Source organism: Poromitra crassiceps, assembly GCF_964638095.1.
Source record: "Poromitra crassiceps genome assembly, chromosome: 5".
Lineage (NCBI taxonomy): Eukaryota > Metazoa > Chordata > Actinopteri > Beryciformes > Melamphaidae > Poromitra > Poromitra crassiceps.
Window position 1 is genome coordinate 14,300,890 of NC_139642.1, and position 24,094 is coordinate 14,324,983.

General features: G+C 44.5%; 1 protein-coding gene across 1 annotated transcript in view; it reads left to right on the forward strand.

The window, feature by feature from the left end:
• The window catches only part of dlc (deltaC), a 71,112-nt gene that overhangs the window by 93 nt on the left and 46,925 nt on the right, over window positions 1-24,094 (forward strand). The window contains exons 2-7 of the mRNA XM_083636421.1: window positions 1,323-1,562; window positions 2,652-2,712; window positions 5,300-5,557; window positions 8,088-8,279; window positions 16,775-16,944; window positions 18,657-18,873. Of these exons, the coding sequence (XP_083492547.1) occupies window positions 1,323-1,562; window positions 2,652-2,712; window positions 5,300-5,557; window positions 8,088-8,279; window positions 16,775-16,944; window positions 18,657-18,873 (1,138 nt within the window). The remainder of the gene's footprint in view (window positions 1-1,322; window positions 1,563-2,651; window positions 2,713-5,299; window positions 5,558-8,087; window positions 8,280-16,774; window positions 16,945-18,656; window positions 18,874-24,094) is intronic.

Sequence of the window (24,094 nt, forward strand, 5' to 3'; positions counted from 1 at the left end):
GTGAGTAACGTTTACACTTGCAGCAGAACTACAAGTTACAGAAGCTAATTAACGCTCCTATTATGTTTGCTTTGGGGCTTAATTTGAAACCACTCGGCATTCACGTTTCTAAAAACAGGATCAAGGTTATTTTTTCAGATTGATGAGGCTACTCGGTGACTTTTCATGTCATTTCACTACAACATCAGTGTTGTCTGAAAAGCCATATAAATACAGATGGTCTGAAAAGCCTTATAAAACAAGAGAAAATCGAATGTTTACACTTAATATTTGTTCCTCTGTTTTGACCGAGGGAACTTTCCCATGCACATTTTGATCTGTAAAGATCGTCCTGATGCTTTAGGTCCCTAGACGCACAGTTTTAGCGAGTTTTTATACTTTGATCTCCCCTGGACATTTTGCGCCATTGCGCCCCTGTCAGCTCTTTGAAAGACAGGTATTTTGGTGACTACTTTTTGTTCGTGGTTTTCCCTCATTATTCACTACTTGCTAACCTATGTGTTACTTCTGATGTTCTGTAAATTTGGGGAACACTTTCAATTACAATCATTTTCGTTTGATTAATTGCTGTGGTCATTTTGATCTCCAACAAAAGAGATCTCTGTTAATTGTAAGGAGGCTTCATGTCACACAGCGGATTTTGTTGAACAGAGAGGTTTGGAGATGCGCGCTGCTCATCTGTGCGCTTTTATGCACAGGGCGCACTCCAGCCCCCCCCCCCCCCACACACACCCACACAGACACACACACACACACACGCACACGCACATGCACACACAAACTTCAACAGGATACTTAATTTAAATCAGATTCTGTTGAAACAGCAGTAATTTTTGACACGTAACAACTGATCACAAATCATTTTCATTGTTATCTGTAGAGTGCAATAATATAAGGAGGAAACCCTCATTCAATTGAGCTCTGGTGTGTCTGTGCATGTGTGTGCGTGTATGTGTGTTTTCAGCATTTCTCCTCGATCCATACCGTGTGTGTGTGTGTGTGCGTGCGTGCGTCTAACTCCTACTTTGGAACAGTTTACCTGTTCATATACGATCTGCTCACCTATAGAAACTGTTAAGAGCTTGACACCTCAACTTCATTTTCTATTGTTTATTATGATGTTTATTGTTTGCTTGCCATTATACTTTCATATTCGCTTTTTTGGTATTTGAAACCTGTTACCTGTTAACGGTCAACGGTGGTTGTTTTAAATGTGCTATATAAATAAACTTTGCCTTGCCTTCCTCTCCCTCTCTGTTCCCCCTCTCTCTTCCTCTCTCTCCCTCTCTCTGTTCCCCCGCTCTCTCTCCCCCTCCCCCCAGGCCCTGTCCTCCGGAGTGTTTGAGCTGAAGATAGACTCGTTCAGCAGTGGGCGCTCTGTGTGTTGGCAGCGGGGCGACTGTCACCTCTTCTTCCGCGTGTGTCTGAAGCACTCCCAGGACGTGATCAGCCCGGAGCCTCCGTGCACGTACGGCACCGCGCTCACCGACATCTTCCCCGCCAACACCAACGCCATCGCCGCCAGCGCGCCCATCAGGGTGCCCTTCCACTTCAAGTGGCCGGTAAGAGACCACACAAAGACAACCTGGAGGTCTATTTGGATTTGTGTTGATATCTAAGCCTGCGGTGTATACTACTGTATGTAACAACTCATATGTGCCTTAAAGGGACACTTATTGAGAGTTGTATTTGAGTGAAGTCGATGCCAGTGATGTCATCGGAAGGCGCTGAATCATTGGGTTCTATTTTATTACAAGTCTTCCGAAACTGTTTAGTTTTCAGATATGTGTGAGATCAGGTGCAAAATTCTGTGAAGTGTCCCTTTACTCTATATTTAACACTCTCCACTCACCAGACTTTTCTAAAGTCAAACTCAAAAGCATTTTTCAAGCATTTTCAATGTGCATTTTCAAGCTTTTCCAGCACCTTAGAGCTGTGATAAATGACATATTTATATGTACGACTACGTACAAACCGTATATACACAATATGATTATTTCACTTTCACTTATTTCATGAGGCTCCATCACAGTCAAAAAAACAACAACAATGCATTACCCGATTGAATCTTATCACTGGATTGAATGGGCGTATGAGTGGTTATCAGCCTCATATGGATTAATAGGGGGCGGGGCCTGTTATCATCTGTTGACATGGTTGAACACTGATACAATACAAGAAGAAAAAGTCAAGTCGTTGGTTTCCCCCCACATTATTTGCCAAAACAAGAGTTGAACAGCCACAAGTCTGCCCACAGCAGCCCTTCTGTGAACCACTTCAATGAAATTCAAATGATCTATCTTCAGAGAATGTAGGCTAAAGATGTTGGTTTATTTCAGATATTTTAGGCAAAACAGGGTTTTATGGCTAAAATATTCCATACACTTTGGTGAATCAACCATGTGATTAGATGATAACAGCCACCTTCTGGTAGGTGTAGCAGGCCCTAATAACTATAGCTATGAGGCTGGTAATAAGCACTGATATTGTCCATTCAATTGAGTGATAGCATTTGTGTTGGGTGGATAAGTGGTCTGTCAGGAAGACGTATCACCTGCAAAAACAACAAGATGATTTACGAGAACATGGCATGGAGGAGTCATCCAGACTTGATGGCTTTGCTGAACTGGTTTTGTTCTTCTCCCTCACAGGGGACCTTTTCTCTGATCATTGAGGCCTGGAACGCAGAGTCTTCTGGCATAGAGTCCACAGGTAGGAAGCTGCACTGCCACTCTTCACCACCAGGGGGCGACAGCTCGCTCACTCTCTGTCTCTCTCATGAAAACCATGGAAACAGGCTACATGTTCCTGAAAATACATCATCATCAAGATTCTATAAATGCACTTTTATTACTACTAGTACTATTATTAATATTATTATTATTATTATTAATAATAATAATAATAAGTAATAAGATAGGCCTAAATATACATAGTGTAAAAGTCTTAAGACTGTTTATTTGCTTCCTGCATTAGTGTGTCAGTAGACCGATCTATATCATCAATGTTTGATATTTAGAAACTTTTCATTTCATTATTTTTGAAAGCATCTTGGTTTTATGGATCACTTTGACATGTGGCTAAGACATGCACAGTACTGCTACATGCACATATGTACATAGGACAGTGTAGGGAATTAGCCAGGGGTGAGGGCAAACATCTCCGAATGCCCATAAAAAGGATTTTGATCATTTTATTTATATTAAATTCATTTAATTTCCATCTCTAACACACACTCGGCACCTGCAATCTGTTGAGAAGATTATGAAGAACACAACACTCACACAAACAGCACTGTCGTTCACACAGACACACACGACACTTTAGCAACTTCAGGGTTGCCACTGTTTTGTAATGATACATTTCAAGGACTTTTCAAGCAGTTTTCAAGCAACAAAGAAGAAGAAAGGGAAGAAAAGAGATGAAAACAAACATGTATCCACCGCAGGTTACCATACTTTGAGCTAAGAACATGATATGGGATACTGAAGTAGATAGGAAGAGAGTGTATCAAACTCTGTCCAGCACTACTGATGACATATAACAATGGCATCATAGGTGAATTCTGAGATATATATTATAGTGATATATAGGAGATAAAAAAAAATACCATCAAGTAGAAGATTGGGTAGTGCAGCAGTAGATTCCCTGCCTACCAACACCAGGGTCGCAGGTTCTAGCCCCCCATACAGGCACAATTGGCCGTGTCTGAGGGTGGGAAGCCGGATTAAGTGTCGCTGCACTAGCGCCTCCCCTGGTTGGTCAGGGCGGGGCGCCTGTTCATGGGGGAGTCGAACAGGTGCTAGTCTGCAACCTTTCCCAGATCGGCAGAGGGGGTGGAACCACGACCGAGACAGACAGCAGTGGGAATTGGCCAAGTACAATTTGGGGAGGGGAAAATAAAAACTATACAAGTATTACCGGCTACCACAGACACTTCAAATACTAGGCGATTTGAAACGTACCTTATAGCAGGAGTGAGTCACTATAAACTGACTGAAACATGCACACTATATGAGACATAGTGTTATACTCTGAGTCTGAGTCCCTATAGACCAGTGTGGTACACAACCGCATGTGGCTCTAGACGAGCCTCGGGTTGAGTATCACTGGCTATAGACCGTTTCAATGGAATTCTGTTTCTAGGGAAGAACTTTGGAGTCGAGTTTATTTCCTCTCCGTTTTTGTCTTAGCAAACCCTGCAACAGGAAGTACAATTTGGAATGTTTCTGTCAAGTTGAAATGGTCTAGAGGGGGTTTTGCTGGGAATTCAGTTGCTCGGGAACAGTTTGAAACCTAGCTTATTTCCTGTCAGCTGTTGTTATTAGCCAACACTGAAACAGGAAATAAACTATGTTGTCAAGTTGAAGCGGTCTTATCGGGGGTTTTCCCCACAATGAAAAACATCAGCCACACGTCTCCTGTCACAGCCACAGGTGTACTTCCCTGGCCTGGTTAAACCCCGCCTTTCAACGTGACATCACAGGCTATGTGCCTGCTTGTGACTGACAGCACATACAGGTCACGTGGAGGCTGGGTTTACCCAGGCCAGTCATTTCCCTCCCTTGGAAATAAAGAATGTTCTTTTGCGTGTTTGCGTGTTCTCCCCGTGTTTGTGTGGTTTGCCTCCGGGTGTGCTCCGGTTTCCTCCCACCATCAAAGACACGTATGTCAGGATTAACACTTAATTTAGTTTCACAGTTATTGAGAGTTGAGTTGAGTTGAAAGTTGATGCCAGTGATGTCATCGGAAGGCACTGAATCATTGGGTTCTCTTGATTACAAGTCTTCCGATGACATCACATCACTGACCAAATCAACTTGACCAAAATCAACTCTCAGTAACTTTCAAACTAAATGAATGACTGCAAAACTGTTGACAGTTGTCAGATATGTGTGAGATCAGGTGCAAAATAAATCGGCGTTGTTTTTAGGTGAAGTGTCCCTTTAATCACTGTGTTAACACTCTCCACTCACATGAGCAGACTGGACGAGAGCCCATCTGGAACTTTCCCCACGTTCACTTTCATTTTAAAGGCTGTTATATATGGAGGCTTCTTAGTACTACAGCTTTTCCAAAGTCAAATTCAAGCATTTTTCCAGCATCTTCAACATGCGTTTTCAAGCTTTTCCAGCCTGTACGGACGATGAATTTCTCCACAGAGATAATAAAGTATCACTTAAATCCTTCCCTCCCCTCAGCCAGACGCCGTCACCCTGGCTGAACTTAGTTCACCTGCTGAAGTGCTCACCTGTCTTGCTGAAGCGCTCACCTGTCTCGCTCCTCTCCGTCCCCGCAGAGAACCAGAACAACCTGCTGAGCCGCCTGGCCACGCGCCGCAGGCTGGCTGTGGGAGAGGACTGGTCGCAGGACGTGCACTTCGGGGACCAGAGCGAGCTGCGGTACTCGTACCGCGTGCTCTGTGACGAGCACTACCACGGAGAGGCCTGCTCCGCCTACTGCCGGCCCCGCGATGACACCTTCGGCCACTACGCCTGTGACAGCGCCGGGGAGCGCCTCTGCGTGCCCGGCTGGAAGGGGGAGTACTGCTCCGACCGTGAGTACCAAACACCAACACGACAACAACACAGTGTTACGCCCAGATGTGTGACCTTCCAGCAACAAGCACCCTCTCTTCGGTCACACATTTCCCTTACACCGTATTTGGGGACCCATCAGATTCTGTCTCTTATCTATCAAGTGGGCAATGTTTGTGTGATGAGAAGTTGAGCAATCACAATGCATTGTGACATCACTGATGATGTCATAGGCATTGTGATATCATCAGTGATGTCATAAGAGCAACGGTGATGTCATCAGTGATGTGACGTTGAGCCATCACAATGTCTATGACATCATCCGTGATGTGACATCATCAGTGATGTCATCAGTGACATCATTATTGACCAAAATCATCTTATGACATCACTGATGATGTCATAGGCACTGATGATGTCATAGGCATTGTGCCATCATCAGTGATGTCATAGGCATTGTGCCGTCAGTGATGCGACGTTGAGCAATTGTGCGCTGCGCATGCCAATAGAGCAGGCGATAGTGAGCTGCGGGCGAGCACGCGCAGCGGTGAGCAGCAGGCGAGCCTAGTTCCCTAGTGCCCTAGTTCCTAATAATATTCCAATATTACTCCTATTATTATCAGAGTCATAGACAGCTTTTTATAGGGTAGAGATTGCAGGGATTGTCTAATTGAGTGATTTAGTATTAGTTTTATCCTATGTAGTGCTTTCCATTGTTCTCTCTAGACCAGTGGTTCTCAACTGGTGGGTCGGGACCCAAAAGTGCGTCGCGGGACCGTTATGAGTGGGTCGCAGAACCACTGCTCTAGACAGAACCACTGCTCTAGACAGAACCCCTGCTCTAGACAGAACCACAGAACCACTGCTGTAGACAGAACCACTGCTGTAGACAGAACCACTGCTCTAGACAGAACCACTGCTGTAGACAGAACCCCTGCTCTAGACAGTTACAGTTATTGTCTTGCTTTCATGTAAATGAAGTCATTGGCTGCATGGCTGTGAGTGTTGCCCACATAAGAATGGTTGTAGATGATACACCTTTACCTTACTTTGACCTCAATAAAGTCCAAATAAAGGGACATCAAATCAGAGTCAACACTTCTGTACAGTTAGTATTCCCCCTTTCTTTCATCTCCCTCCTTTTTTATTCCAACGTTTCTTCAGATGGGGGGGGCGGGGCGGGCTCAGAATAAAGAACATAACCCCTCCCCCCCCGCGCGCGCGCGTGCGGCCTTGGAATTGTTAGGTCAAGCGGTTGTCGGCGCTTCCTCGGCTGGAGGGGAAAAAATACCTTACAGCTTCTGTCGCTTCCAATGTGTGTGAGCTGTGTGTGTGTGTGTGTGTGTGTGTGTGTGAGCTGTGTGTGTGTGTGTGTGTGTGTGTGTGTGTGTGTGTGAGCTGTGTGTGTGTGTGTGTGTGTGTGTGTGTGTGTGTGTGTGTGTGTGTGTGTGTGTGTGTGTGTGTGTGTGTGAGCTGTGTGTGAGCTTGGGGCGCTTCTCTGAGGTCTGCTGCCTTTGTTTTGCACTCAACAATGGAGAGGCAAAGTGAACGTCACTTCCTGCTTCAGCACTGTACCAGAGATCTTCAGCCGCCATTTATTTTCCCATAGACATTTCGTAAAATGCTTATAAAATAGTTTTACTTCGTCGAACCAAGCGGTTCAGCTAACACTGTAATCGGGAGAGACCATAGAACATTTCACTCAGACCAAAACTTAAAAAAAACATTGAAAAAATATTTTCTTTAAACCCGCATTTTTTTTAACATTTTGGTCCCAGTGAAATGTCCTATGGTCTCTCCCGATTATAGCGTTAGCTGAACCGTTTGGTTTGAACCAGTAAAACTATTTTTATACGCATTTTACGAAATGTGTATGGGAAAATAAATGGCGGATGAAAATCTCTGGTACAGCGCTGAAGCAGGAAGTAGGCGGTCACTTTAGCCTCTCTATGGGCCCCCGCTCGCCCCCCGGCCCGCCTGCTTTAACAAGGCCACGCCCCCCGACCCGCCTGCTTTAACAAGGCCACGCCCCCCGGCCCGCCTGCTTTAACAAGGCCACGCCCCCCGGCCCGCCTGCTTTAACAAGGCCACGCCCCCCCGGCCCGCCTGCTTTAACAAGGCCACGCGCTGGAACTTCATGTGCGCTGCCGTGCGTGAAAAGAGAGAGAGAGGCATGTGTTGCTTTTGTTGTGCGGGCCAGCTGCTTCGTTTAGTACTTAACAAGCACTTGTGTGTGTGTGTGTGTGTGTGTGTGTGTGTGTGTGTGTGTGTGTGTGTGTGTGTGTGCGTGTGCGTGCGTGCGCGTCTAAGAGAGAGAGAGAGAGAGAGGCCCTGAGAGGGGACAGGAGTTGTTTTGTGATGCGAACGAAGAACATGAGACACACACACGCACATGCACGCACACACACACACACACACACACACACACACACACACACACACACACACACACACAGGAGGCACGCTCATACTAATGTTCTCTACCTCTTTCTCCCTTTCTCTCTCTCTTCCTTTGACCTCCCTCCCTCCCTCTCTCTCTCCTCCCATCAGCCATCTGTGCGTTGGGGTGCAGCGAGCAGCACGGGTACTGCGAGCTTCCCGGGGAGTGTGTGTGCCGGCTGGGCTGGCAGGGCGAGCTGTGTGAGCAGTGTGTGCGCCACCCTGGCTGCCTGCACGGGACCTGCCAGCTGCCCTGGCAGTGCAACTGTAAGGAGGGCTGGGGAGGCCTCTTCTGCGACCAAGGTGGGTTCAACTCCCCCAAACCTCCCCTCTCAAGCAGGTCCACCCTGTCTTCTTAACACCTCTCTGTCCACTGGTTCACCAGCCACCATCAGTAACCAACCCGCCGAGTGGATGGTTTAGGACAGAATAGGATCTCCTTCATTAATTAAGCAGCCAACTAGATGTTTGGAATAGAATTGGAGTCCAGATGATCGCTGCTTACCTGTAGAGTGGACAGATTTAGTCATTTAGTCCAGTGGTCCCCAGGGGCTCCCGAGCAAAAAGGGGATGGACGACCAACTGACAGGTCTGTGGTCTAAGGGGGGGTCTGTGGTCTAAGGGGGGGGTCTGTGGTCTAAAGGGGGTCTGTGGTCTAAGGGCCTTTCCACACTTGGAACGACTGCTTTCGTTCCGTGCCAAGAACGATTGCCCCCCTCCCCTCTCCCCCGCCGGTCAGCTTTCACATTAGAAATGTTCAACATTTGCCAAGTGGATTATGTGGATAGTATATAGAGTGGACGACCAGTTTATCCTATGGTTTGCAGTGTTGGGAGTAACTAGTTACTAAGTAACTAGTTACTAAGTAACTAGTTACTAAGTAACTAGTTACTGTAACTTAACTTAACTTACTTTTTGCAGTCAATAGTAATCGAACTAATTACTTTTTCGAATTTAGTAACTCAATTACAGTTACTGAATTAGTAACTGTATTAGGCTAGTTACTGGTTACTTTAGGACCAGAAAATAACAGACAACTTCAGAGGATTATCCGGTTTATGATCATCAGACCTAGTCCCAGGAGAGAAGCCACCTTCCTGCCTGGCAAAAATGCTCCACACGCTGCAGCTGCAGCCAGAGCCCCAGAGCCTAATTACCTTGAGTAGGCTATAAGCCCCAGAGGCTAATGACCTTGAGTAGGCTATAAGCCCCAGAGGCTAATGACCTTGAGTAGGCTATACGCCCCAGAGGCTAATGACCTTGATTAGGCTATACGCCCCAGAAGCTAATGACCTTGAGTAGGCTATAAGCCTCCCCAATAATGTGAAAGTATCCCATGCAGGTATAATGGTAGATAAAATCTGACAGTATGTCTTGTTCCACACTGTGGCACAGAAACACTAAAATAATGTGTGCATTAATAAGACAATCGAAGCAGACATTTAAAAGTAACACGTACTGAATCAGATATCAACTAGCGTTAACGTTAGGTTAAGCAACAAGTCTGTATATACTTGCCTGACTGCTTAATGTTAACGTTACGAGTTGACAATGCAGTCATAACGTTATACTATGTCATGGCGACCTAGCAGTAGCTTCTCTTAACCAATTAAAATGCAAAGCTAACGGTATTAACAAACTAACGTTAATGCTAAACAGCAACACAACTCTTTTTTTGGCTTTATTGGACAGGACAGTTAGATTGACAGGAAAAGGTGGGGAGAGGGGATGACGTGGCAAAGGACCACAGGTCGGATTCGAACCTGGGTCGGCCGCGTGCATGCTTTTCCCAACCCAGTTTGCACCAAAGCACACGTCACCTCCGCATGACACGACCGGAAGAAGCCGTTATGCGCTCTGCTAGCTTAGAAAGCTAGCAAAACACTCACCTAAAAAGGTATTTATTAACCGAATCTTTGCCTCAACCGCAAGATTAAAACTTCACGCCAATTGTAACTTTAAACGGAGATGATTTGTTCAACTTTTTGTGATCATCCATTTACACTCCCCCCCCCTCCCTTCTACTGCAGGCTGCCTGCAATCTGACCGCGGTCACGTCAGCCTCTCCACGGTCAAACTAGCTGACTTCATTCGTCATTGACTTGTTATTTTTTCTCAGCTCACCGTTTAAAATGTTGAATTGCATTGCTTTCAAGAGCCATTTCCAAACATGAAGTCTGGACTATGCTCGTTAAATCAGGTCCGGGTATTTCCCGGAATTACCCTTCCAGACATGAGGGGATCGTTGTTTCTAAACATGAGGAAAATGTTCCGGTGTAGAGAGACTAGAGAGTGGTGGACGGGAGGTGGAGACGTGCAGGCTGCAGCCAGGAATCGGTGCTTATGCGTTAAACGGTGGAAAAGGCAATTTTATAAGTGGCATTCAAGTCATATCTGACTAGTTTTCAATTTATTTCTCCCCACAAACGTTATGTCTTGAATACATAATGCAACACTATCGCCCTCTTGCATTTTCATCATACAAGAGACAGGTACAGTGGGAGGAAAATAAACTCACTGACTTGAGGAAACGCATCTCACCTTGAGTTTGCTCATTTTAATTAATTGATATGCACGAACGATTAATTAATATACGTGAACGTTGGCACTTATCAGTCAATAGCCTAATGCAGTATCATCTCCTTGTTGCATTTTCACTTTCAAACGGGCAGATGGAGGAAAAGAAACGATTCACCTTTTACTTGTTTACTCACCAATGTGGCTCTCTTCCAAATAATCCAGCCACGTAAAACTACGTTCATTCATGAAATTAAACCGCACGGGGACATTAGTGGTTTGTAAAAAGTGCCATTTAACCACCCGCGCCCTCATGGCATGTCCTGGAAAATGAGGCGGGGAGCTGCTAAACTAGACCCGCTGTGCCAGCGACGTGGGCTTTGTACCTGAGGCTTGGGTGTGGGTAAAGTCCGTGCTTGCGGGAGCACGCTCATTATGGATATTTGTTTGCTAAACATGCAGGCTGTCTGAGTAACGTCTGGAAATTCACTGCATATTTAGAAATGGCTATGGCTGCGTGAGTGACACTCTGCAGCCCCGAATATACTACTACTACTGTAGTATAGAATCAGCTGGAGATGGTTACTTTTAAAAGCCAAGAAAAAAGCAATGTTAATATCAGTTTTACTACTTAAATCATGTCATATTCTAATATGCATAAAGTGATATATATCCGCTTACGGTAATTCATGTGTCGTTATGCATAAAGGCGTATATCCACTCTGCTGCATAACGGGCGATCTTCACTCATCTTTCCAAAGTCTTTTACAATGTTGCCGGCGTCCGTGCCAGCGAGTGGAAGTGACGTGTGCTTTGCTGCAAACTGGGTTGGGAAAAGCAGACACGCGGGTTGTCCGTACAACTAACAAGGACTAAGCCTTAATGGTACGCACTCTACCAGGTGAGCTGCCGGGACTCGCTTATACACCTAACATTTGTCACATCATATAGAAAACAATACAACAAACTCGTATTTAACTGTAGGTCACAAAAGTCCAAACCATAGGATAACTGGTCGTCACACTGTAAAGGAATAACAGTCCACTTCAGTGTTTTGGTACAGTTGTGTTCACACTTGATGTGATGCGTTCCCCCAGACCACATTTTCAAGTGGACCCGGGAGCAGTTCACTGTTCCGTGCCAATCACCCTTAGCGTGTTTTCACACTTGGACCCTTTCAGCCCACCAAGTGAACTCAGACCTCTTAGTCAGCATTTCTTTGCGCATATGTGAACACACCAACAGAACTCAGACCCCTCTGAAGTGAACCAAACTCATTGTTGGCTCTTTACTTGTAACAACTTCAGTGTATCGCACTGAGTTCTACCTCTTATGCCCATGTGCCTATTTGCTGTTTTCTGATAAGACAACTCTTTGTTGGTAACAGAACTTAACCTACATTTGTTTTAAATCTGCATTCAGTGATGTTTTTGTGTTAAAATAAATGTAAAATGGCTCTATATTCTGACAGCAATCACTGAAATAGAGTGTTTGGTCAGTGACTTGAAACCCTCCAACCCCCCACTGTCCTCACGGATGACGGTGTTGGATTCGGGGTGAAAAAATACATATATTCCTTTATAGGCATCGCAATATGACCTTCCGTTTCCCAGAAAATGTCAAAATTTCTCTGATTGGATAGTGGGAGGTCATGCATGCAGGACTACAGGAGAGAGATAGAGGACAGCGGGGGGTTGAGGGTTCCAAACACTATTTCAGTGATTGCTATCAGCATATATAGCCATTTAACACTTATTTTAACACAAAAACATCGCTGAATGCAGCTTCAATGTTGGCTAGGATGTTACAAGGTTTTGAAAGTTGTGTTTCTTTTATCCAATACATACAATATAGTGCAAGACAAATATAAGAACAGCCATCTTTTTCCAAGTGAAAACTACTCATAATCCAAAGCAGTAAAGGCCTGAGCTCCAGTGGAACTATGTCTATGTATAGTGTGGACAGAAAGAGGACTGAGGCCCTATCAGAACTGAAGTGGACCAGAAAGAGAACTGAGCCCTCTTTCAAAATGAACTGACAATGTGAACACACAAAAAACTGAGTCCCTTTGCTGGTGGTCCACTTTTTGGTCCACTTAAAGAGGTCTGAGTTCAGTTCTTTTAAAGGGGTCCAAGTGTGAAAACACCCTTAGTTGTATCAGTTCAGGGTTCCCATGGTCATGGAAATCCTGGAAAAGTCTTGGAATTTCAAAATCTCATTTTCCAGGCCTGGAAACGTGACGTCATGGAATTAGTAAAATCCTTGAAGGTTTTGGAAAAGTCATGGAAGTTTGTTTTAATTGTTACAGTAATCTTCCGTAGATAACGTTCCACATAATGTAACATAACGGCAAATTTATTTTCTGTAGCTGTTGACGTAAATCCAATACAAAGAGGTGTGTCCTATTTCTCCAGTGTAGTAATAATTTCTGGTATCTATTCAGAGTCACTGCCTCACATTACATGGAAATTCTATTTTGGATCCTTGAAAAGTAATGGGAAAAATATATCCATGAAATTGTGTGGGAAGTTGGGAAGCCTAGTCCTTGACGTGAAAAAGGTTTACTACCTCTGATTTAGTCAACTCACACATTGGTCAGTGGCTTGGTTATTATTCTAGGGACCCACTGAGACCCTGCCAAGGCCGTCTGTGGGTCTGGCGAAGAGTTCAATCACAGACCCCTGAATTTAATCAGTCATATCGCGGCAGACTTTGTGATATCAGCAAATATTATATCATTGTCCAAAGAATCTATATAATATCGTATCTTGATGAAACTTATGATTTACACCCCTATTGCTGATGTGACGAAAGTGGCGTTGAGGTTTAAAAAAAATATTTAATTTAACTTCTGGATTACTGCATATACCCTGATAGAGGTGATGATGTCTACCTGGTTTGATTATTTAATAAAGAAAGGGAAAAATACATTCCACTGTGTAAAGCATGCAAACCTCAAGATTTGCTTTTGTGCACAGAGAAAGGCTCGGTAGGTTCAAGACTGGTTATTATTATTATTATTTATGATTTTTCCCCATTTTCTCCCCAATCGTACCTGGCCAATTTCCCCCTGCTGCCCCGCTCGCTGCTCCTCCTTCTGCCGATCCGGGGAGAGTCGTAGACTAGCGCCATGCTTCCTCAGACACATGCGCAGTTGCCAGCCGCTTCCTTTCATCTGACAGCGGGGAGCTTCACCGGCAGGACGTAGCACGTGGGAGCATCACCCTATTCCCACCAGTTCCCTTCCACCCCCGAACAGGTGCCCCCGAATGACCAGAGGAGGCGCTAGTGCAGCGACCCGGACACATACTAATCCGGCTTCCACAGCCAATCGTGCCCGTATGGACGCCCAACCAAGCCGGAGGAGGTAACACGGGAGTGCGAACCTGCGGCCCTCGTGTTGGTAGGCAGGGAATCTACCGCTACACTACGCGGATGAGCTTCAACAATGGTTGCCATAAAGTGGTGACAGACTGATGTACAGCAGTAAGGAGGGGGGATGGGGAGGATGGGGAGATAACAGGAGAGAGTGAAAGCTATGACCAAGTATATGCACAACCTTCTCTCCTTGGGCTAACTTCTAGTCATTGAAATCATAGTGAAATCACACATTTGACTAATTTTGCTGGGGACTCTCCTGAGACCACCTCGTCAAGCTGACATTCGCGTATGTACGCTATGTCTAGCTGCCGCAGACAACGTCTTAAACTGGAGGCTACATTGAAGAATGTTTCTCACTTAAGGAGCTCCTCTAGCAGAGGAAGGGAAGGCGGAGGAAGGGAATGGTGGAGTTTACGTGAGATTGGAAACTGATGTGGGCTGGAAGCTGGCAGTGAAGGAAGTGGGCCCTACAGATTAACGCTGTGTTCCCTCCCAGCTAGTTTGTGTTGAATAATGAATAACAAAAAGTCCTGTCTCCTGTGAGTGGAGCGGTTGGGGGAGGTTTCCAGGGAGTGGTTCTATTTGGGATGTATTGTGGAACAAGGCCATTTAAATCTTTGAATGTTAGCTGTAGGATATTGTAATCAGTTGTGTTGTTACTGTGAGCTGGAAGAATGTTAGCACTGATAGTTAGCACTGATAGTTAGCACTGATAGTTAGCACTGCTTTCCTGACCGTGAAGGCTGCTGGTTAGAATTTTGTACATGCTTGTAAAATCTGGGCAGGGCCAGTGAATGAGCAATGCCTTCTCTGCTGATTAAAAAGTTGCTATCACACATATTTTAACCTCTAAAATACAAGATACAGTACAACACTTCAAGATGGCAGCAGGGTGACTCTGTAACATCTGTCCAGTGACTACAGTTGAAAAATACTGGCGCATTTACAGCAATGTCTATTATGTACTGTCCCTTTTTAATAAACCAACAGATAAAAATAAGATTATATGTTATTTAGTTGGTTGCTTCGGCTGGTTTTATTGCAATGTAAAGTTGAGTATCATCTGCATATGAGTGAATAAAAACAGACAAGATAATGTTACCAAGGTGAAGCGTGCTAGTGACAATGGTAGAGGGCCCAAAAGTAAACCTTGGTGAACACTAAAATGAACTGTCGTCATTAACAACTTACTAGTTATTTAGGACTATGTGTTCAAAGTGTAATTTTGGAACTTATATTTTACCCAAAAACCTGATTCTAAATGTAACCTCCAAATGAAACCTAACCTTGACCTCACTGGACACTTTATGGCAAATCCTAAACTCAGTGTTGCAATTCTTTAAATTAATTGATTTCTGAGTAATCATGTTTTAACTCTATTGCATCCTTAATGGTAAATGGTAAATGGACTGCATTTATATAGCGCTTTTAAATGTGCCTACATTCACCCATTCACACACCGAAGGCAGCAAGCTGCCACGCAGGGTGCTACCACAGCCACCTGGCGCAATTTGGGCTTCAGTGTCTTGCCCAAGGACACTTCGACATGCGGACTGGAGGAGCCGGGGATCGAACCACTGTCCTTCTGATTAGTGGACGATGCGCTCTACCTCCTGAGCCACAGCCGCCCCTTAAAATGTTAGTTTTGCTGTCAAATCACAAACAGCCTTCAAGAGGTCCAGAACCCTCAATGTCACAACTTTTATTTTAAAACTTAGATTTTTCTTATATATCAGACACAGATTTGTCATTCCTTCCTGACATGTTTCGACGGTAACACTTCCGTCTTCATCAGACTGACGCGTGATCATGCCTCAGTAAAGAACTCAGCTGTTAAGACACGTCACACACCATCTAGTGTGTTACCGTCGACACATGTCAGGTAGGAATGACAAATCTATCTCTGATAAGAAAAATCTAAGTTTTAAAATAAAAGTTGTGAATTTTAAGTTACAATATAGACACAGTGAACCCTTTTGGAACTTTTATTTGACTTGACCTCATTAGTGTAACAGTAGCTAGCAGGTAGTGCTGTGCACTGAGTAAACCTCACTCTGAGAGCTCAAAGACACTCTAGCGCAGGGGTACTCAATTCAAACTCAACAAGGTCCAGTTAGAGAACATTTCCTCAACCAAAGGTCCGGAACATCGTTAAGTCTAGTAACTTGTGTTATGATTCACTGCCATATATAGAGTACCACAGGGATGACGTATTTTTCTAGTCGTCAGGCGGAAGTCCCGGACTTCCTGGATCTTACGGGGGGAAGTCAATGCGGTTTTAGAATGGAGATTTCACTTAAATTCATAAAATAAGGTCTGTGGTTAACAAAGGTTTACGGGAGCGGTAATTTGGGATCAGCAGGATCATCTTCACGAACGTGAATCGCTTTTATGACTTTTGAAACGTAAATGTGTTGTTTTTTTTAGCAGCAGGCACCCGCAGCAGGCACTCGCAGCAGGCACTGGCAGTATGCTGGCAGCCACAGGCAGCCTTGATTCACATATTTGATTTGCTGAGTAGCATCACGTGTGATGATTTACAGCGCATGCATAGAAACGCTCCGTGAAAAGATGATTATTAAGTTATAGGGCTGGGTCTCGATAGGAGGGCGTCTGGGTCCGGACACGGACCGCGGTACGCCTATTGGGGATGGCTGCTCTAGCGACAGATGCTAGACCCCATTCGACCCCCCTTAGCCTCTTTGCTAGAACATCCCATGTCAGAGGTTCCTGGTTGGATCCTCAGGTGTGGAGGGGGGGACTACACAATGCGGGTTACGTTAGCATTGTTTTTATTTCTTGAGCATGTTCTCCTCTTCCCCGCGTTCTAATTGACATTGTTTTGCATTGTTGTCGTTAAAACTCAAACCTAACGTTGTTTCGTTCTTGTTTTCTTCCAGATCTGAACTACTGTACCAACCACAAGCCGTGCCAGAACGACGCCACATGTACCAACACGGGTCAGGGCAGCTACACCTGCACCTGTCGGCCCGGCTACAGCGGCAACAACTGCCAGATCGAGACCAACGAGTGCGACAGTAACCCCTGCAAGAACGGAGGCAGCTGCAATGTAAGTCCTCCATAATACACGTCAACTTCCATCACAGACCTTTCTTTGAGTGTAGCCCGCAACACTCACAGAGGGCTTGACTAACTTCCAGTCCAATAGTTAGGCTTCTGACTACACGTTTGCGTGTGCATGATGACTGCCTCGCAGTCACACATACTGTATATCCTGCGTCAAATTTAGTAGGACATGCACAACCAATGCTCCAAATAGATGCAGGAAACACATAAGAACGCCTAGTTAAAAGCAAGTATATCTCTGGCCTTAGAGCGACTCACAAAGAGAGCAACAGCACAATACACTTCAATTCCTGTCAGAGACACAGTGCCTCTTTCCTGCTCGGAAAAGATCTCAATCTGATCTGAGGGGAGCTCTGCCCTGACAAGTCTGCAATTGAATCTAGCCTGATCCGCTCAGCAGATTAGCTCAAACTAGATCCATGTCACAACACCCACTTTACTGTTGTCCTTCATATCAACACAAGGACTGCAGCTTCCTCCTGAGAGGAGGAAGTGACTCCTGACTCCAACCTGTGATTGGTGGAAATTCTCCTCAATTCTTTCAAATTCTCTCTGAATTCTATTTAATGGTCCTTAATGACCGCTGTCTTCTTTCACTGATTATTTTGCTGCAGAATGAAAGAGGCACATTTTCAGATAGGAGAGGACTGGAGCTCACGGATCATCTTAAAAAAATCTTTATTTGCTGCACAAAGTGTCGTCAGTGATTTGTGCACCACCAAATAAAATATTTTTAAGATGAGCCGATCACTCTCCTATCTTACGTTGCTGTGGTATCGTCTCCAAAACAGGTTTTAGCATGTGTGAACTCTCTCAAGTTTAAACACATTTTTAGGTTTTGTTATTGACAAAACCCTTCTGGATCCCCCGTTCACCTAGCCTGGTAAACCAGCCGGTCAGGTGAACTCACATTTAATTTAGTTCGTCTGGCCTCAAGCCCTGGGAGGGTGTTTGCAGAAACTGCAAAGCATACTAGCCAATCAGCGACCCGCCTCGTAGTTGACATCGTAACCAGCCAATCAGGAACGCTGCTGGCAAAACAGTAATGGCTGCCTCCGCGCCTGTCCCCCTCGAGGAGTAACGTCAATGTTCCTCGAGTTTAAACAGCCATAAAGTGCAGTTATTGCAGAAATAGACTAAATAACAACAACTAAGCGAATACAGGAGTATACAACAGCAGAGTCTCTCACCAGAAAATATATTTTCGCCGTTCTCCCTTGTGGATTTGGATTTGACTGGATCCAACGCTGATTGGCTGAAGGAGTTGTCTATCAAGGCAAGTACACCCGCCCAACTTCTGCCCACTGCAAACACTGTGTGAAAGGTTGAGGCCAGAGGGTCTGGTAGAACAAAATGAAATGCGAGTTCACCTGACCGGCTGCTTTACCAGGCTAACAGGCGCCTGTTCGGGGAGGGGAACTGGGGGGAATAGCATGATCCTACCATGCATTACGTCCTGCCAATGAAACTCCTCACTGTCAGGTGAAAAGAAGCGGCTGGTGACTACGCATGTATCGGGAGGAAGCATGTGCTAGTCTACAACTCTTCCCAGATCAGCAGAGGGGGTGGCGTAATGACTGGGACAGCAGGGAAATTGGCCAAGTACAATTGGGGAGAAAATCAGGGGGAAAGTCAGAAAAAACTGGATAAAAAACAAAATAATCATCACCTGGTTTCCTCCTCTCCCTCCTCCAGGACTTGGAGAACGACTATTCGTGTACGTGTCCTCAGGGCTTCTACGGGAAGAACTGTGAGATCAGCGCCATGACGTGCGCCGACGGCCCCTGTTTTAACGGCGGCACATGCGTGGAGAAGAGCACCGGCGGCTACACCTGCCACTGCCCGGCCGGCTACATGGGCTCCAACTGCGAGAAGAAGATGGACCGATGTAGCAGCGACCCCTGTGCTAACGGTATGAACCAATTCTGAAATATATTCAACCCCACCACGTTGATAATATCATTGTCTACTTTGAGCATCACCACCCTGCATTTCGAAGAGGAACGCAACCTTTTCTCTATTTGTAAGCTAGCCCGCATGTAAAGCTAGCTAACCTCTGCCTCTGTTTTCCATGGGTAGCTATCAGCTACATAGCTAACTTCATAACTGACTTCCTTTGATGGCACTAAGAAAGAAAGCTGATAACGATGCTTGTTTGATTCAGTTGTGATCAGGTTGCTTTATATTGTTACTGCCTGGGAATTGATTCAACACGACTTTAAAGGAGCTAAATGTGATATTCAGCCCTACTAGATGCCAGCAAACCACTATTATACATCTAGCGAGTTATATTGTTTTGAGCAGTGAACCAAGCCACACCCCCTCTCAGTGTTGTGAAAAGAGGCTTGTTGTTTCCAAGCCTGTTTATAAATAGACAGACAGCGACCCGGTCATATGTGGATCAACCTGTGACTGTGATTGGAGAAATGAAGCAGCCGTGGCTGTGAAACAAAGGTTAGTCTCTGATCGTATGGCAGTTTGGGACCGTGTGTTTCCTGGTTTGGGTTGCAGTGCGGTCGGTCGGCTCTGTGGCTCACTCTGCATGTCTCTCCACGGCACAGGCTGGTCTGGGTTGCCTAGTGTAGACAGCAGACAGCTATAGCAGAGAGATGCGAGTGCATACGCTGGCATGGGAAGCCATGTCTGTGTTTTATAGACTGTGTTCACGTCTGACGTTACAGCTCGAGCGCAACATCCAGCGCGACAAAAAACTACATATTGCTCCTTTAACAACTTTGCACTGAACTGTGTCCAAAACTAATATAGAGAGAATGGACCGGATGGATGGATGGATGGATTTTATTTGTCTGTTAGGAAATTTGTTCTGTACTCTCATTGGTGGAAAAATGACAAACACAGCAAAAATCATCAACACAAGACAAATGTCATAACAGGACACAAGACTACATGATCGGAAATGGGAGGGGGGGGGGGACTTTACACCAATCAAAACTGGTGAAAATTCCCTGGTTTTGTTATGTAACCCTCAAATATGGCAAATAAAAAAAATATAGTGTGTATACTGTATATAAATAAATAAAATATCTTTTTGATATCTTTCTTAATGTGGACCGATAAATCTTTTAAATTAGGGTTAAATTACATGTCAGAGGGCATTATGGAAAACATCTCCGTTGTTGCAGTGAGATTTTTCCCCCCACCTGGGAATAATATTTTACTTTCTTGTGATGTTACAGCTCTGTCGGCCATTTTGTGGTAGCCATCTTGGGCTCCTCCCAATAAGCATAGATGGGATTCATTTGGTTTCAAAATGGTACAAATAGGAATGGAATGATGTAAAAACTGTGATTTGAGTTAATTTTCAAGCCCAGGACTTCTGATTTTAGCTGATTAAATTCATATTAATGGTTTTCATAATTAATTTAGACATGTTTCAGAACAGTCCTGCCAGTACTTGCAAAACAGATGAAGTCTTTCCCAGAGCCAAAAACATCAGTCAAGCCGACTGATTGAACTGAAAGTTAAGACTCCGATGGCACCCGGTGATTTCTCAGGATGGGAACTTTTTGGCCCAGAGAAGAAAAGCTCTGAAAGAAAACTCATTCATGTGTAAATCTTCAAACATTCAATGAGAGCACAAAATGTGGCTGGTTACACTCTAACCAGGCCAGAGCTGCTCACATTCACATGTATGGATTATACTACTGTCCTAGGTCATAGAAATAAGACATTTGCATTGTATTTCAGGGTGGATTTACCTACAAGTAATTCTAGCTAAAGTTAAGGTTCCTATTGGGGTGAATGGTACAGTAGGGGCCTGAAAACGCAAAAAAAGTGAAACCAGGTTCCAGAGTGGAATTCTTTGATAACGCCACCCTGACCTTCGCTGTGTAAAGTGGCAATACGCAATTCTTCTGAAAACTGTGACGACACGGCCCACTTCACGCATCGAAGACAATTAGCCTATTTCACATCCCACCCAAATCGCCCATTTTGTGTGTAAAAGGCAGTAAGTAAAACTGGTGCAAGCAGAACACTAATGAGGGTTTCCAACTTCCAATCCATTAGGTGTTCCAGTCCCGGGGCCCTAATCAATGTCTGGCTTGCACCTGTTTTACTTACTGCTTTTTAGACACAAAAAGGGTGATTTGGGTGGGATGTGAAATAGGCTAAACGCAGTGGTTCCCAACCTTAGGGTCGCGACCCTAAGTGGTCGCGAAGGGTCGCCTGGAATATATGTACTGTATGTATGTATGTATGTATGTATGTATGTATGTATGTATGTATGTACAGTATGTATGTATGTGTATACATATATATATATATATATATATATATATATATATATATATATATATATATATATATATATATATATATATATATATATATATATATTATGCAAAGGCTTCCATCAATGGGCCATCAATCACCATTGTGTTAACTCACTACTTTAATTTTTATTTATTTATTTATTTTTATTCAGATGGAAAATCTTTGAGATTATAATTTTAAATTAGGATTCTGAGAATATAGTCAGAATTCTGAAAATAAAGTTAGAAATCTGAGTTTAATGTCAGAATTCTGAAAAATAAGAAGTCAGAATTCTGAGATTAAAGTCAGAATTCTGAGTTACTGTCAGAATTTTAAGAAAAAATTCTAAATTTAGAGATTAAAGTCAGAACTGTCAGATTAAAGTCAGAATTCTGAGGGGAAAAAGAAGCATACTGTTACATGTGACATCACTGATGATGTCACGGATGATATTATGGATGATGTACCGGAATGTCTCGGCTCCCTAGATTTTTGTGACGTCAAAGTCGGGTCACAAGCGATAAAAGGTTGGGAGCCCCTGGGCTAATGAAAGACAATAGGAGCATTCAACTAGCCTATCAATATAGCATTCAACAAACTATCATGACATCACAGTCTGATAACGAGTTGCTAAAAATGCATAATTAAATAAAAGGCGATAAGTGTGATAACGTTCACACATATTAAGTAATTAATTAAACGACCCTCAAACTCGCAGCCAGATACATAGATTTCCTCTGCCAAGTGCTGCAAATAAAACAGGTCTTTTCTATAGAGGGTATGCACACCCACTGGAACACGCCCCCTCAATCGGGAATGAGTGTCAAAATGAGTGTCAAGTTCCTCCCTGAGCAGCAGGTGTCAGTTATCTAGGCTGATTACTGCATTCAAGCTCAGTCTTGCTGTGACTCAGTGGGCGTGACCCCACAGTGACTTCTGCCTCTGTGACATCACATGCATACCCTCTATAAGGCTTTACTGGGTTTTTATTCTTGAATTAATGTAACCAATCTGCAGCAGTGTATCACCATTACTGACTGACGTTCGCGGCTCCGGTCTGCACGCGAATCCTTATCACAACGCTGTCGTATGAACGTGGAACCAAAGGCCAGAACACAATGACAGTGTTCCGTTTTATGCAGAGACCGTTGTTGTCTAAACGCGGCATCTTTGCGGGTTGTGTCCTGCACCGTTGGCACTAGTCTGTCTTGCAGTTCAAGCAGTCAGTGAGAGAAATCACTCTGATTGGCTGGTCAGCTGGTAGAGAAATCACTCTGATTGGCTGGTCAGCTGGTAGAGAAATCACTCTGATTGGCTGGTCAGCTGGTAGAGAAATCACTCTGATTGGCTGGTCAGCTGGTAGCGAAGCAGTGCACGAGAAGAGAGGGCACACAAAATGCTCTGCTCATTTTCCAACTTATCTCCAGAAGGAAAAGACCAGGCAAGAGCTGACAACACCAGCGTCATTTGCAACTTTTTTTTTTTATCAGACTCAGATTCTCGATAAGAAGTAGACGAAACTGATGAGCAAGAGTGGTGTGAAAATGTCAGGCAAACGCTGCTTCGTTTCATGAACTTGCTTTATATCCACAGTCCGAGGTCTCACGCAGGTGCAGAACGTGCTAGCTATGTGCTAGATGACCGCTGGCTGAGTAGTCTTTGACGTGTGTTCAAGTGCAACTTTCTGGCTCCGACACAGGCTACGTGAGGTGACGCAACAGTCACCTCACAGTTGCTTTTAGTCCTTCGAAGTGGCGTTGACGTGTTCCAGCCTTTAGACGTGTTGGCTCCTGCCTAGCCATCTGTCTTGCAGCAGCTCTCACAGTTGGTCAAAAAATAAGGCAGGATATCCGGTCAAAATAAGGTGGGATCTGCGCTTTTCCCCACTTCCGTGTCCCCTGTGCAGTCGCTTAATAGCTCCGACTGGAAAACAAACTAGTCCAATCCTAGCTAGCTAGTTGCTGAGCAGAAATGGAAACGGGACAAGATATTGTTATATATTTAAATAATATTTATTTATTTTGTGTCGTGATACGTCAAATATCATCAAACTTCCTTCCGGTCTGAAACGCCCCCCCCCCCCCCCCCATTCCCTTTTCCTTGGAAGATGACAATTTTGTCCAAATCTTAATGGGCTGAAGTACAGACTGTCTCTGGTCTCTGCTGCATTCAAAGATTGTGGAAGAGATAGACTGGCTTGAGAGACTATTGAAAGAGAACTTGTCTAATTGTCCGATCTAGTTTTGGGGCTGGTGGGAGAAGTTATCATTTGTGTGACTCCTCACGTCGGCGAAGTCTTGAGTGTCTTGCTTTCTGTGTTTTGTTATGCGGGCATCCATGAATGTTTATAACAAGCGAATAGTAAACATGTTGTCCACCACCAGTGATGTAGATCCAATGCCGCCCTCTAGTGGCACAAAGTCACTTTTACAACGTGACTAACAAATGCATGGATGGATGGATGGTAGTCTAGCAGTAGCCAGACGTAGATGTATCTACGTCTGGAACACGACTCTGAAAAGTGGTTAGCACCCGCTCTCCAAGACGATTAAAAAAAAATGCATGACAGACATATGAATTGACCAACCACGGACCTCGTGGGCGGTGCATTCAGAATGAGGGGTGATCAGCTTTTAAACTTTTAGATAGCATGGTCAACCCGTTCAGGTTCTCCATGCATCTCCAGGCATCTCTCTCCCCCTCCCTTCTCGCTGAGCAGTTTGCTCACACGGCTGCCCAGCACCGAGCGTCAGGCCAGCCAAAACAAAATGGATTCCGGTTAAAACTTTCAAAAATAATGTCATTTAAACATGTAAATAGCCTTACTGATGCACGTTGGAGGAGAAAAGGGTGTTTTC